The sequence below is a fragment of the Mobula hypostoma genome, chromosome 21 (assembly GCF_963921235.1).
Source record: "Mobula hypostoma chromosome 21, sMobHyp1.1, whole genome shotgun sequence".
NCBI lineage: Eukaryota > Metazoa > Chordata > Chondrichthyes > Myliobatiformes > Myliobatidae > Mobula > Mobula hypostoma.
Window position 1 is genome coordinate 51,972,122 of NC_086117.1, and position 14,766 is coordinate 51,986,887.

At 43.1% G+C, this 14,766-nt stretch overlaps 1 protein-coding gene across 3 annotated transcripts in view; it reads right to left on the reverse strand.

Annotated features, from left to right (window-relative positions):
- Window positions 1–9,090, reverse strand: part of tctn2 (tectonic family member 2) — a 53,362-nt gene extending 44,272 nt beyond the window's left edge. Inside the window, exons 1-4 of one of the 3 annotated variants that reach the window (XM_063073998.1) lie at window positions 9,003–9,090; window positions 8,085–8,195; window positions 5,375–5,445; window positions 2,568–2,778 (exon numbers count right to left, since the gene is read on the reverse strand). In XM_063073998.1, coding sequence (XP_062930068.1) covers window positions 2,568–2,778; window positions 5,375–5,445; window positions 8,085–8,195; window positions 9,003–9,084 — 475 coding nt within the window. In that variant the 5' untranslated portion in view covers window positions 9,085–9,090. Of the gene's footprint in view, window positions 1–2,567; window positions 2,779–5,078; window positions 5,285–5,374; window positions 5,446–8,084; window positions 8,196–8,393; window positions 8,983–9,002 lie in introns of those variants that run through there. The other 2 variants (XM_063073999.1, XM_063074000.1) reach the window with 2 other exon arrangements.
- Between the last annotated feature and the right edge of the window lie 5,676 nt (window positions 9,091–14,766).

Here is a 14,766-nt window from a genome sequence, read left to right on the forward strand (position 1 = left end):
TTCCCTCCCTCTAATCTTGATCCGGCTGGAAACATCGATGGACAGGCCACACACATCAAAGTTGCTGGTGAACGCAGCAGGCCGGGCAGCATCTCTAGGAAGAGGTACAGTCGACATTTCAGGCCGAGACCCTTCGTCAGGACTAGTTTATTGTGGGCCCTCCCCCTCCCACTTTCAAATCTCTTACTAACTCTCCAGTTAGTCCTGACGAAGGGTCTCGGCCTGAAACGTCGACTGTACCTCTTCCTAGAGATGCTGCCTGGCCTGCTGCGTTCACCAGCAACTTTGATGTGTGTTGCTTGAATTTCCAGCATCTGCAGAATTCCTCGTACTTGCGTTATTAGATGGACAGGCCAAGCAGCCTTAGACCAGACGGTGAGTTAGCTAGCGTTCCCTTCTTCTACTTGTGATCCGGCTGGAAAAAATCCATGGACAGACTGAGCAGCCTCAGAATATATGGTGAATTAGCTGGAGTTCCCTGCTTCCAATTGTGATCAGGCTGAAAACACCAACGGACAGGCCAAACAGCCTCAGACTCAACAGTGAATTATATGGCGTTTCCTTCTGATCATGATCTGGTTGGAAACAGCCACGGACAGACTGAGCAGCCTCAGATTAGACGGGGAATTACATCACATCAAACAATTAAAAGATCACAAATAAAAACACATTTGTTGTTTAAAAAGGAATTAAGAAATGTAACCCCGTGTTTTAATAAATTATCATTAATTCACAAATTCAATATGCAGAACAGTAGCCCGCATTGTGAAAACCAAGTCCTCGCCCTATACATTCAGAACTCATACATTCCAGAGGATTTTTTTTAAACAACATTTACTGTATCATAAACCATTACTGTACCAGGGACATCCCAACCGGTACATCATGGGCCAAATGGCCTGTCCCGTGCTGTACTGATCCATGCTCAAAGCCTTGAGAAATCATTGGAACTGATACTGGTTTAAAACTGTTAAAACACTCATTCCCACTAAATACTAAGTTCAGTCCAGATAATAAAATGACTCAATGCTTTTTCCAAATTTCTACTCGAAACACTCAAAACTTGTTTAGTTAACCAATTCAGAGAAAGTATCCCGAAAGTTGTAAGAATCCCGACTGGCTGCATCATTCGAATGCACAGGTACCTCACAAACTGCAGAGAACTGGACTCTGTCCAATACTTCCCTTCCCACCATCAGTAACACGTACAGGAGCCACTGCCTCAAAGAAACAGCACCCATCATCAAAGATCCCCACCATCCAAGCCCTGCCACCTCACAGCTACCATCAGGCAGAAGGTACAGAAGCCTGCAGTCCCAACACCACGAGGCTCAAGAACAGCTACTTCTCTTCAATCACTCACTTTTTGAACCAACCAAAACAACCCTAATCATGACCTCTGCATTGCAAAACTGACCACTTTGTATGTTACTTATTTTTTTTCGAATTGTGCTCTTTCTTATAAGGAATTGTGTATCATTTATGTTTAATTCATGTCTATCTCGTAAATGCTGCTTATCTGGTGCTACGTATGTTTTACACTGCACATGCATAAGACCTAAGATATAGGAGAAAAATTAGGTCATTTGGCCCATCAAGTCTGCTCTACCATTCCATCACGACTGATCCATTTTCCCTCTCAGCCTAATCTTCTGCCTTCTTCTTGTATTCCTTCATGCCCTGACTAATCAAGAATCTATTAAACTCTGCCTTAAACAAACAATAAAATTGACTTTGACTTGGAAACATTGCTTCATTAAATGCTGACGCACAACCAACCTACAGGCCCCAATACTGGCATCATACATTACAAAGGGCTCATTTTAGACAGCATAGCATCAAAGCAGCATCCATTCAGAAGCCCACAATGGAACTAATGAAGGAAGTTGACCAGAAAAAAATGAAGGTTTCAATTAAGATTCTTCCAGTATTGCTCTCCTATTAACTGCATACCCATCACACCAATGATTACTGTGTGTGATAGCAATCCATTTAGACCAAACTCCAACAAATGTTTTTCCTTTAGATCAGAGATGAAGAGGAATTTCTTTGGCCAGAGGGTAATGAATCTATGGAACTCATTGCCACAGACGGCTGTGGAGGCCAAGTCGTTGGGTATATTTTAAATGATTAGTCAGGACATCAACAAATATGAATCCCATTTTAATTCATCCTCTCGTCCTCTCCGCATTCCCATTAAGCTCTTGTCCAGATTCTGACACTCATCTTCACACTATGGACAATGCAACTAATTAACCGACTCATCCACACATTTTTGGGATGTCAGAGGAATATGCAAACTCCACACTGACATCGCTAGAGATGAGGATCGAAACCAGGTGTCTGGAGTTTTGAGGTAGCCACACCACCAGCTGCTCCAGTGTGTCACCATGTCACAGTCTGCACAATGGGGAGAAACCAGCCTCTACATATCATTGTGCCCAGACATCACATGGTCTTGACAAGGAAAGAAAGATTTGCATCATTTACAGCTGCTTTCATACCCAGAAAAAAAACAGAAGATCGTTCCAGCATACGAAGCACTCACAAGTTGTATGTAAACTGACCATTTATCATTCCTCGGAAAGTGGAGTTCACATATATTATAGCTTGAACAAGCAGTGTTGCTGAAACATTGCCATTTAGACAGGCAGTTACACGGAGTGTTTCGAGAACGCAGAGAGGTTCCGAACAGCAGCGGACTTCATCTGATAAATTTTCACAAAGTATGAGTGGTCGGTCCAGAGTCAGCTGCACATTCACCATCAACAGGTCGAACTGTAATAAAAATTCACAAGAGCTAATTATACCAGTTGATACAGGATATTTTAACAGATCACTCAGCTATTGTTGGTCACAATCTGGCCACACTTACAGTACTGTACAAAAGTCTTAGGCATATATATGAGCTAGGACGCCTAAGACTTTTGCAAAGTACTGTATTTTGTCAACAAGGAGCAAAGAGCAAGTTTGCATATCTGGCAGGAGCAAAGGATGTTGGGAATGGAGAGGAAGGAGTGCTACGGATGGAGTGTGGGACAGGTAGCAGAGGAGTGCCGGGGTGGTGGGGGGGCAGGGTGAGGTTAGTGTGGGTGCAAACACACCCAGCCCTGAGATACCAGGCTAGGTAATTTGATTCCAAACAACTGGTTTATTGATCATTACAGAATGTCCCTCTGGTGCTTCCTCCCATCTCCCTTCCCCTTTTCACAACCATGATTCCCCTCTCCCTGCCCCCTTCCCACTCTCAGTCCACAATAGAGACCCAGATCAGAATCGGGTTTATCATCACTCACATATGTCATGAAATTGTTTTTTTTTTAGCAGCAGCAGTACAATGCAGTACATAAAATTACTACAGTACTGGGCAGAAGTCTTAGGCACCCAAGATACAAGTCTTTTGCACAATATTATATGTTAAAATTTAGAACATGACAGATAAATAATTGAAATATATTTGGAAATGATTCAAGTTAATTCTAATCTCATAAGGCTGTCTCTCAGGCACTATTAAAGGTTCAGTTATGGTTCAGAGCATTCAAAGTTCAACTGCCAATCACTGCTCAACTACCTGTTCCACTTGAACCTCTTCACCTGCTGGGGACCCAACTCCAACCAAACACACAACAGCAGCTCAGTGACATGCTAAACTTTCCAAACTGAAGACTCAGCTTCCAGCCATTACCCTCCGCCTTTACCATCAGACACTCCCATCCTGACTAGATTTTGACCCATGCTCAAATCCCTTCCTGTGCCACAACCCAAGCCTGCAGCTCCCCTCCCAGTGCTATCAAAAATCCCTGCTTAATGGTATTGGTCCACGGCACAGAAATGTTGAGAACCCCCACCTTAGACCAAACACACAAAACATATGCCACCAAACATTTTTTTTCTGAAAGTAGTGATACCACTTTCTTCTGAAGATCTAAGGGAAAGTTAAGTATAGAACAGATGCAGCAGGCATGCATCCCTTCAACCTCCTCCTCAAAGTTCAAAAGTTTAAAGTAAATTTATTAACAAAGTACATATATGGCACCATATACAATCCCGAGACTAATTTTCTTGTGGACAAACTCAGTAAATCTATAGAATAATAACCATAGCAGAATTAATGAAAGACCACGCATCTTGGGCATTCAACCAGAGTGCAGAAGAAAACAAACTGAAAATATAAAAATAAATAAAAAGAAAAAAATAAGCAATCAGCATGAAATGAAGAGTCCTTGAAAGTGAGTCCATGATTGTGGAAACAGTTCAATGATGGGGCAAGTGAAGTTATCTCCTTTAGCCCATTCAGTAAGATCACAGTTGATCTTCCACCTCAATGCAATTGTCCTGCCTCCATTCTGAAACCCAGGAGAAGCAGCAGTGGGAAGCTTAGAAAAAGGTCCTTTCTGACTGGCTAAAACAGCTTTTCAAAAAAAAAAGTATTTCTGAGGCCAATTGAGAGACAAATGAGCCAATAAAAGGAAAGCAGGCTCTAGCAGAGCAGCCATTATGATAACGGGCCAGTATTTGAATGGTAAGTAAAAAGACTCTGTTAAACCAGGTGCAGGTAAGGTTCTCTGAATTTTTAAATTCTAAGAGCCTTCACAGTGGTGGTAAGGGCAGTGATGTGCTTCTCCTGCAAAATGTGGGAGATCAGGGAGACTTCCAGTGTCCTTCAAGACTATGCTTGTGGGAAGTGTGTCCAGCTGCAGCTCCTGACTAAAGGAGCTAGCTGTGCTCAGGATCATCTGAGATGCTGAGAGTATTTTAAAGAGGAGTTTTAGTGAGGTGGCTACACCTCCCCCCCCCCCACCCACCAGGGTTCAGATACGCCTCTACCAAAGGAGGTGTAAGATAGTCCTTCACTCCACCTTGAGCAAGGTTTTGTACCTGCTTAGCACCTCCCCCCGACCCCCCAATCAGGGTCACGTGAAGCCATGGGAGCAGGTGGTGGATGGTCGTATGAGCAGCTGGTACAGACCACAAGTCCTGGTTAAACATAGAACATAGAATAGTACAGCACAGTACAGGCCCTTCAGCCCACATTGTTATGCCAACCCGCAAACCCTGCCTCCCCTATAACCCCCTACCTTAAATTCCTCCATATACCTGTCTAGTAGTCTCAGACTACTAGATGCAACCACTGATGCCAGGCAGATAATCTCCAAAGAGTGTTGATAATGGATCAGGGTCACCCACTCGTGTAGTAAAATTTGCGAAGAACAATTACAGTCGTGACCATGATCACCTACATCATATGACATGGCACAAACGAATGATGCGATACCTTTTTGTGCTACAACAGGGTTGAAGAAAACTTTTTAATGAGAAGTAAAGAAAGCAAAGCACAAAATCAAGAATGTTTCTATATTTTAAAAAAACTAACCTCATCAACAGAACTAGTCAGTATCCAATTATCAGTGCGATTTCTCTCCACACAGTTGGACTGCAACAAACCTTTAAAAAAAAAGTAAGGTTAACAAAATTGCTTCCTTGTTTCAAAGTGAGTTGCCCATTCCTTTATTCCCTCTAACCTCCACATCAACAGAATGAATAATAAATTAGTAGAGAAACTGTCCTCAGTTGATGAATAGAAAAAAAGCAAAAGTCTTCAAAATAAAGATTGTTTCACTATTTTTCTGTTAAGGATATTATACGTTCAGCCGTACAAGAAATCAGATTGCCATTCAAGATGCAGAAATGAATTTTAGTAAGACAAAGGTACTCAATCTAAGAGGTTCGCCAGGACAGCACTCCACCTCCCCCATTAGCGGTGGGGGGGGGAATTGCTGTGACCTCCCTTCCTCCCATTTATGACACTTACCTGAAGCATTGCACATGAAGGGCCAAAGCATTGTTGAGGATCCTTACCACCCATCCCACAATCTGTTTGACCCGCTACCCTCAGGAAGGAGGTACAGGAGCATCAGGACTAGGACTGCCAGGCTGGGTAACAGCTCCTTCCCTCAGGCTGTGAGACTAATGAATACCTTGCCAGCACCGAGGTCTCATCACTAGGACACTGAGCTGTTTACTGTACTAACTGTACTGTTTACTTGTGCCATGCAGAGCACACGTATTTAGAACTGTATTTTTAACTTCTTGCTCTATGTGCGGAGTGTGATATATGTTGTGCACTGTGGTCTAGAGGAATGTTGTTTTGTTTGGTTGTGTATAGTACCTGGCAAAATTCTTCAGCCCTCAACCCTTTCACATAAATGACTATTACGTTCAGGGTTTTTGATCAATTTAACTTGAGAATTTTTATTTGTCAATCACATGCTCCTTTTTCTCCCCCACCAGAGTGGAGCCAAAAAAATAGGGAAAATTGTCAAGCATGAAAAACTACAAGTTCTGAAGCTGAAATGTCAGCAGTTCAGAAGTATTCATCCCTTTTTGCTCAGTACACAGTTAAACCAGCTCTCACAGCTATTTCAGCCGCTATTCTTTGTGGATACGTCTCTATTAGCTTTGCACAATGTGATGGAACAAGATTTGCCTATTTGTCATTGTAAATTGCTCAAGCTGTGCCAGGTTAGCAATCTTGGCGGTGGATAGCAATCTTGAAGTCTTGCCAGAGATGTTCAATTGGGTTAAGATCAGGCCACTCGAGGACATCAATTTTCTTGCTTTAGGGCGTTTTACTGCTGAAAGATGAAGTTCCTCCCCGGTTTAAGCTTTCTGGCAGAGGATAGCAGGTTTTTATCCAAGATCTCTGTATTTAGCAGTATTCATCTTCCCATCAATCCTGACTGGATTTTCAGTCCCTGCTGCTGAAAAGCATCCCCATAGCATGACGCTACCCCCACCATACTTTACAATAGGGATGTTACCTGGCTGATGTACAGTATTAGATTTATGCCACATGTACTGCAGTTCTGAGGCCAAAAGGTTTCACATTAGTCTCATCCAACCACATAACCTTCTTGCACATCTTTAGTATCTTCTAAGTGACACTTTGCAAAATCTTTATGGGCAAGAATATGCTACTGTTTTTTTTAAAAGCCAAGGCTTCCTTCTTGCCATTCTTCTATAAATGCCCTGTTTATGCAAAACCTTAGATTGTGGAGCCATGAACTTCATATCCTTCAACTTACAAGACATCACTCAGGGACTTGGGCTATACATGTTCTTTGGTGTGTGTGACTGTTTACACTATTATATGTGCTGTGTATAACTGTCGGTACTGTGTTTTGCACCTTGGCCCCCAGAGGACCGCTGTTTCATTTGGCTGTATTCCTCTGTATGGTAGAATAGTAATTAAACTTGAATTTTAACTTAAACTTGATGTACCAATTAAAAAGTTAGCAGGGGCATGCCAAACTTCTTTAGCCTCTTGAGGAAGTTGAACTTTCTTTGCTCAGGCATCCAGGGTTGAACAAGAAGAGGCTATTGGTGATGTTGAGGTAGGTTGGATCACTGAAGTGGGGCTTAAACAGATCAATGAATATAGTAAAGTAACCAGAAGTTCGGAGTCATCCACACTGACCGCACGAAGATTTTCCACACGAAAACTGCACTGCAGCAGACAGGAAGGCTCTACAACGGGTAGTCATCACTGGCACCAGCTTATCCAGCATTAAGGACATGTACAGAAAGTTGCTGGAAAAGGGTGAGGAACATCATGAAGGATCCCACCCACCCTGCTCATGGTCTGTGTCCCACTCCCATCAACACCGGAACCACCAGACTCAAAACAGTCACTTTCCCCAAGCACTAAGGCTGATCAACACCTCCACCACCACTTTATTATTTCCTGTCAAGTCACCTTATGTACACTCTAACATCACTTTATGGACATAAAAATCAATATCTATCAGCTATCTCATGTATTGATACTTATTGCATTTTTTAATTATTGTGTTCTTTATCTGAATGTTTTTTATATGCTGCATTGGAGTTGGGGTAACAATTATTTTGTTCTCCTTACACTTTTGTACAGGAAATGACATTGAAGTTAGTGTGGTCAATTAGCATTAAACCCACAACTTTCCAACAGAAAGAGCAAATGTCTCACTAACCAAACTCCAGCTAACACTAATTATAGCTTCAATTCACTTAATCACTGTTGAAACCAATGTACTTTAAAAACATACCATCAGTAGCTGCAACTGTTTCCACGCCAAGTTTAAAAGTAGAACTGTTTTCACCCACAAAGAACACGTTTACTTCAGGACCCGATGCAATCAGGAATGATGGAAGGAACTCTAGATAGTGAAATAGTTATATTAGATCAGAAGCTGCCAAGGATCATTGCATCTTACAGCACACAACATCCACCACCTTAGCCAACACATTTATAAAAAAAAATCCTATTTTACATCTAAAGATCAGCAAAAAAAAATGGAAGCTGATGCAACGTCTAGATCAGGGATTCCCAACTTTTTTATACCACAGACCCTTACCATTAGTTGAGGCGTCCATTGATTCCAGGTTGGGAAGTACAAAGCATATTAGTTATATGAAAAATTGGAGGCAATAAATTTTAAGTTCTACACAGCTGAAGGAGGCTGAAAACAGGAGCTATCAATTTGAACAGAAAAAGGAAGAGACGGTACTTTCTCAATGGGGGGGCGGTGTTAGCAGTGGAAATCCTAAGTTTTGGGACACCACGAGCAGAAATTAAAATCTCATAAACGAGATCTGAACCTTTTGTAAGAGACAACAGTGAGTGAAGGGGAGTGAAGTCTTCTCTTGGTTAATTAATACATCACTGGTTGGGGCACGCCATGAACAGCTCTGGACTCCACACCACAGACATTGACCAGAGTGACACATGGGCCACAAGGTTTAAATTACAAAGGGATATTACTGAAAATCTGAATATTAGAGGCGACTTATTGAAGCTTCACATTCAAGGGAACAAACAGCATACATAACAAGAAAACATATTTCTGCAGGACAGCTTCCCAGCACTTGTCCCACTGATGGTCAAAGCCGGAGAGGGTCAGGTAGGCTAAAGTCCCCGGACCCATCCCGTTCCCCTTAGTTCCCGCCCCCGGGTGAGGCCGCACCGACAGTGCCGCAGGATCCGCCGCACACGAAGCCGCACCAAAACAGCGCGAAGGCCCGGCCGAGCGGGTCCCAGCCGGCCATGGCCAAGCTCCGGACCACTCAGCAAGGCGACGTGCGATTGGTCGGTGGCAAAGGCAAGCCAATGAGACCATACGGTGAATCGTGGTCCCGCAACAACCGGTTGCCATGGAGCGAGCTGCGGGGTTTTGCGCGCCCACTGGTGGTGAGGGGGCGCCATGGTATCCAGGGAAGACATTGAGGGAGCGCCGTGGTATCCAGGGAGACATTGAGGGAGCTCCGTGGTATCCAGGGAAGACATTGAGGGAGCGCCGTGGTATCCAGGGAAGAGATTGAGGGAGTGCCGTGGTATCCAGGGAAGAGATTGAGGGAGCGCCGTGGTATCCAGGGAGACATTGAGGGAGCTCCGTGGTATCCAGGGAGACATTGAGGGAGCACCATGGTATACTGGGAAGGCATTGAGGGAGCTCCACAGAGCATCCTGTTCTGGGCAGATTCCCAAGCTCAGGACTCTACGAAAACATCCCTGACACTTCACAAATCCCTTGCCAGTGTAATTATATCCAAGTTAAATTGTCCATCATCATTATACTTCTCTCTTGACATGCCTTTGATATTTCCCCATTTAGTCTTTGTCCCACCATGGGGGGCCGTCGACCATTCTTTTTAAGCCCATCATTCCTACTAGGGCATAGGTCACCAACAGCAGCTCACCAGACTCCTCTGTCCTGGGTCAATAGGTTGATGGGCCCTGAGGCTTCCAGTTTCACTACACGATTTTGTACGTCTTCTAGGGATGAGGTCTTTGGAGGTTCTGTTGGCGTTTCTGTAGCTCGTGTTTTTATGGGATGGGGTTGCTATCCCCATGCCCAACCCTCCTCCTTTCGCCATCGGGCTTGGGACCATCCATTCTACCTGTGCCTTATTTCGCCTACTCTAACCCAATATCTCTGACCTGGACCCAGGATTGAAGTAAACCACAGAGAGTTGTAAACTTAGTTGGCACCATCATCAGAATCAGGTTTATTATCACCAGCATGTGACATGAAATTTGTTAACTTAGCAGCAGCAGTTCAATGCAATACATAATCTAGCAGAGAGAGAAAAAATATAATAATAAATAAAATAAAACGATAAATAAACAAGTAAATCAATTACATATATTGATTAGATGATTTAAAATGTGCAAAAACAGAAATACTGTATATTAAAAAAGTGAGGTAGTGTCCAAAGCTTCAAAGTCCATTTAGGACTCAGATGGCGGGGGGAAGAAGCTGTTCCTGAATCGCTGAGTGTGCGCCTTGGGCATTAGCCTCCGAAGTATACAGGACATCTTCAAGGAGCGATGCCTCAAAAAGACACATCCATCATTAAGGACTCCCATCACTCAGAACATGCCCTCTCCTCATTGCTACCATCAGGGAGGAGGTACAGGAACCTGAAGACACACACTCAGTGACTCAGGAACAGCTTCTTCCCCTCTGCCATCCGATTTCTGAATGAACATTGAATTCATGAACACTACCTCTCTACTTTTTATTTCTATTTTGTCTGCACTACTTATTTAATTTAACTTTACAGTTGTATTTACTGTAATTCAGCTTTTTTCTATCATTGTACTGCTGCCGCAAAGTTAACAAATGTCACAAGATATGCTGCTGATATTAAACCTAATTCCAATTTGCTGTTCTCTGTTTGCGACAGTTCATTTCTCTCGTTACAACTGCAGCTTGCATTCACATAAAGAGTCTTCAACTTTGATTTTTTTTAGTGCTTGCTTTCCCCAGATTCAATGTTTGGCTACACATGATTATTTATATTTATATTTTCTACTCTGCTCTCCTTCCCTTCACTATCCTGTGCCCACTTTTCTCTCTTTTGCCTTCCACCCTTCCCCATTAATTAATTTAAAGCCCTGTCTAAAATCTAGTTGTAGCAGCAAGACTAATCCAAAATCAAAACAAAATTGCCGCCAGCATGCGACTGCCACAGGGTTGTTATACTTGCTTAACGCACTCTCCACTCCAATCAAATGATTGTTCCGAAAAGTCAAATCCTTTATTAGCAATTAGCAAACATACAATCTTGAAGCGATATTACGTGGTTAGCAAAGATATGCCCTCCGCCGGTCCAAAGCCACAAACTGCCAAGAAATAAGGAAGAATACGTAACTTATTCCCTTCACTTTTAACACTCATGAGGCTAGTTACCATAATAAATCAGATAAACGCACAACACAGAGAATATGGCTCCTCCACCGGTTATGACAGTCACCAGTCCATTTGTCTCAGCACTGTTCAGACACACTCAGGATCAGCTTTAATATCACTGGCATATACCGTGAAATCTGTTGTCCTTGCAGCAGCAATACAGTGCAATATATTATAATAATAAAAATAAAACTATAAGACTATAAATTATAATAATTATATATTTTTTAAATAAATAAGCAGTGTAAAAAGAAAGGGAAAATGGTGGGGTAGTTTTCATGGATTCACTGTCCATTCTGAAATCTGAGCTAACATTTTAGATCACAGACCTGTCCTCAAGAATTTAGCTCGTTGCTATTCTCTAGGACTCCAGAGATCCTGCTGAGTAACCCTATGTGATCCCTGGCGCCGGAAGCTCCCTCCTCCCATTCTGAGACACAAGAGCTTCTGCAGATGCTGTTAATCTTCAGCAACTTGCACTGAATACTGGAGGACCCCAGCAAATGATGGAAGGTCTTGACCCAAAACATTGACTGTTTACTCTGCTCCATAGATACTGCCTGACTTGCTGAGTTCCTCAAGCAGTTGGGGTGTGTTGCAAACTTTCCGTTTGTGATTTCACCAAAGTGCTCGCCTCATCGTCTCTGTCTGGCTGTCAAGGGCTGGAGCTTCAACAGTGTGTGTCTGTATCCAGGATCCAACTTGCAGTGACTCAGACAGTTCCTTGTCCTCTGTCCTGGAAGCATCCAGCCTCGAAATAAAACACTGACCTCCTTAAGATGATGAGCTTGAGGACCCCCTGTAAATAAAATAGGCAAGCTGTTACTTGTTAATCCCTCAGTAATGTTTAACACTGACAAAACAAGTGATTTGGCTCACTGCAGATTAAATCCAATTAAAGCCACTTATAAAACATTCAGCCAACTTCCCGTTCCCCTGTGTCCGAACCCTAGCTACCAACTTCACTCCACCGCAGCTCTTGCCTTAATTCACTCCGTTTTGGACATTGCTAGAACACATTATGCCTATGGAGCGCCAGTTGAAACGTCCCTCGGGTCGTTCTTTGAGGAGCCCAAGTGAGCTAGAAACCAGCCTTCGCCTGTCCTTGTCCTTGTTCAGGAATGATCCGATGTTCTCCTGGTGTGTGGCTGATATAATGACAGCACCCAAGTCTCTTTGTAACCAACTTATCAAGAACCAGACAGCCCTGATGGAGGTACATTTGATTGTTTATTGTAGATATTGGTATAAACACCAAATCAGCTCACATAAAATGGGGGAGATCTTAAATGGATTTTTTTTTTGCATCTGTATTTACTTGGGAGACAAACAGAGAGTCTAGAGATGTGAGGAAATGTTCCAGCAATGTCATGGACCCTATACAGCCTACAGAGGAGGTGTCTGCTACCTTGAGGCAAAGTAGGGTGGATAAATCCCTAGGGCCTGGCAGTCTGGTCCCTTGGACCATGTGGGAGGCAAGTGCTAAAATTGCAAGGGCCCTAGCAGAGATATTTAAAACAACCTTAGCCCAGAGTGAGATACCAGAGGATTGGAGGATAGCTAATGTTATTCTGTTGTTCAGGAGAGTGTCTAAGAATAAGCAGGTAATTTATAGGCTGCAGACTTGACGTCCATAGTGGGTAAGTATTGGAAGATATTTTAAGGAACCAGATATATAAATTGGCTTAGAGGAAGATACCAGAGAGTGGTAGAAGATAGTTGCCTCTCTGACTAGAGGCCTGTGACTAGTGCCAGGACTTGAAGACCTGAGTCATAGTCATAGAAAAATACAGCATAGAAACAGGGTGAAAGGTGAAATGTTTAAGGGGAACCTGAGGGGAAACTTCTTCACTCGAGGGTGGTGAGAGCGTGGAACAAACTGCCAGCGCAAGTGGTGCATGTGAGCTCGATTTCAAAGTTTAAGAGAAGTTTGGATAGGTACATTGGTGGGGTAGGGGGATGGAGGGCCATGGTTTGGGTGCAGATCGATGGGAGGAGGCAGTTTAAATGGTTCAGCATGGACTAGATGGGCTGATGGGTCTGTATCTGTGCTGTATTTTTCTATGACTCGAATAGCTGGACATTTCCATAGCTTCTGTCAGAAAAGCCTCCAGGAGGTGGTGATCATGACTGTCAGTGACCTGTTCACTCTCTCACACACAACATTTACTTCACTATGATCCGTGCTCAGGGCCGGTGAACAAAGCCGGCTTTACTCTCGCCCAGTGTGGTCAACAGAAATTATGACCAACATCTTTTCTCAGTGTAGTAGTTTTCACTCTACACTCCTAGTTGTTGTAAGCTTCTGACACAACAACTCACCACAGTGAGTGTGAACAGTTTAATCAGTTGTTATTATGTTCAAAGTACATTTATTATCAAAGTATATATATGTCACCATATACAACCCTGAGATTCATTTTCCTGCAGGCATTCACAGTAAACACAAAGAAACAACAAAATAATAATAATAAGTAAGTAATAAATATTGAGAACATGAGATGAAAGTGAGTCCACAGGTTGTGGGAACAGTTCGGTGTTGGTGTGGGTGAAGTTAAGTGAACCTTGGTCATCCTCTGTAAATGTCCATATCCACTCTCCACCTTCACAACTTCCCTCACACAAGCAGGTACTGACTCACCTGTTGGACAGCCACTGACATGAGAATGATATTGAACAGCTGGGCTTCCTGCACTGGTTTCAAATCAACAATTTTACAGAAAGAGGCTGGTAGAGCAATGACCGAAATCAAGTCTGGAATTTGAAAATAAAAAACTGCAGGTGCTGGAAACCTGAAATGAAAAAAGATGCTGGAAACACTCAGGTGGTCAGGCAGCATCTGTGAAGAGAGAAACAGTTAATTTTTCAGATCAAAAAACTCTTTCACACAGATGCTGTCTGAACTACAGAGTGCTTCTAGCATTTTTAATGTAAGAGTTTGAACCAATGACTGGCAGAATCAGCTGAGTAAATGGATAATTTGGTATCTGTTCCAGAACCTGAGGAGACTGGAACATCAAAGGATAACACGAATGAGGCAGCTTAATGAAGAAAGGCAACACTTTGCTCTTCTCATGAGGAGGAAGCTGGCTCCCAGGGTCAACAGATGGCCTCCCCGACCTCGCACATCTGCCTGGGTAACTTACTCTAACGTAAACTTCTCTCCCCAAGCTGGATACAAAGGCACAAGTACAGAACATATGAACCAGTGCAAGACCAATGGGCAGGCAAACCTTGCTGACAACCAATCCAAACTGTTGAAGGCAAGTGGAACTGAACTGTACACTGAAACTTACTGAATGTTGAAAGGCCTAGGCAGAGTGTATGTAGAGAGGATGTTTCCTATGGTGGGGGAGTCTAAGACCAGAGGGATAGAGGGATGTCCATTTAGAATGGAAATGAGAAGGATTTTCTTTGGCTCGAGAGTGGTGAATCTATAGAACTCGTTACCACAGGTGGCTGTGGAGGCCAAGGTATTGGGTGTATTTAAGACAGAGGTTGATAGATTGTTGATTAGTCAGGGCGTGAAGAGATA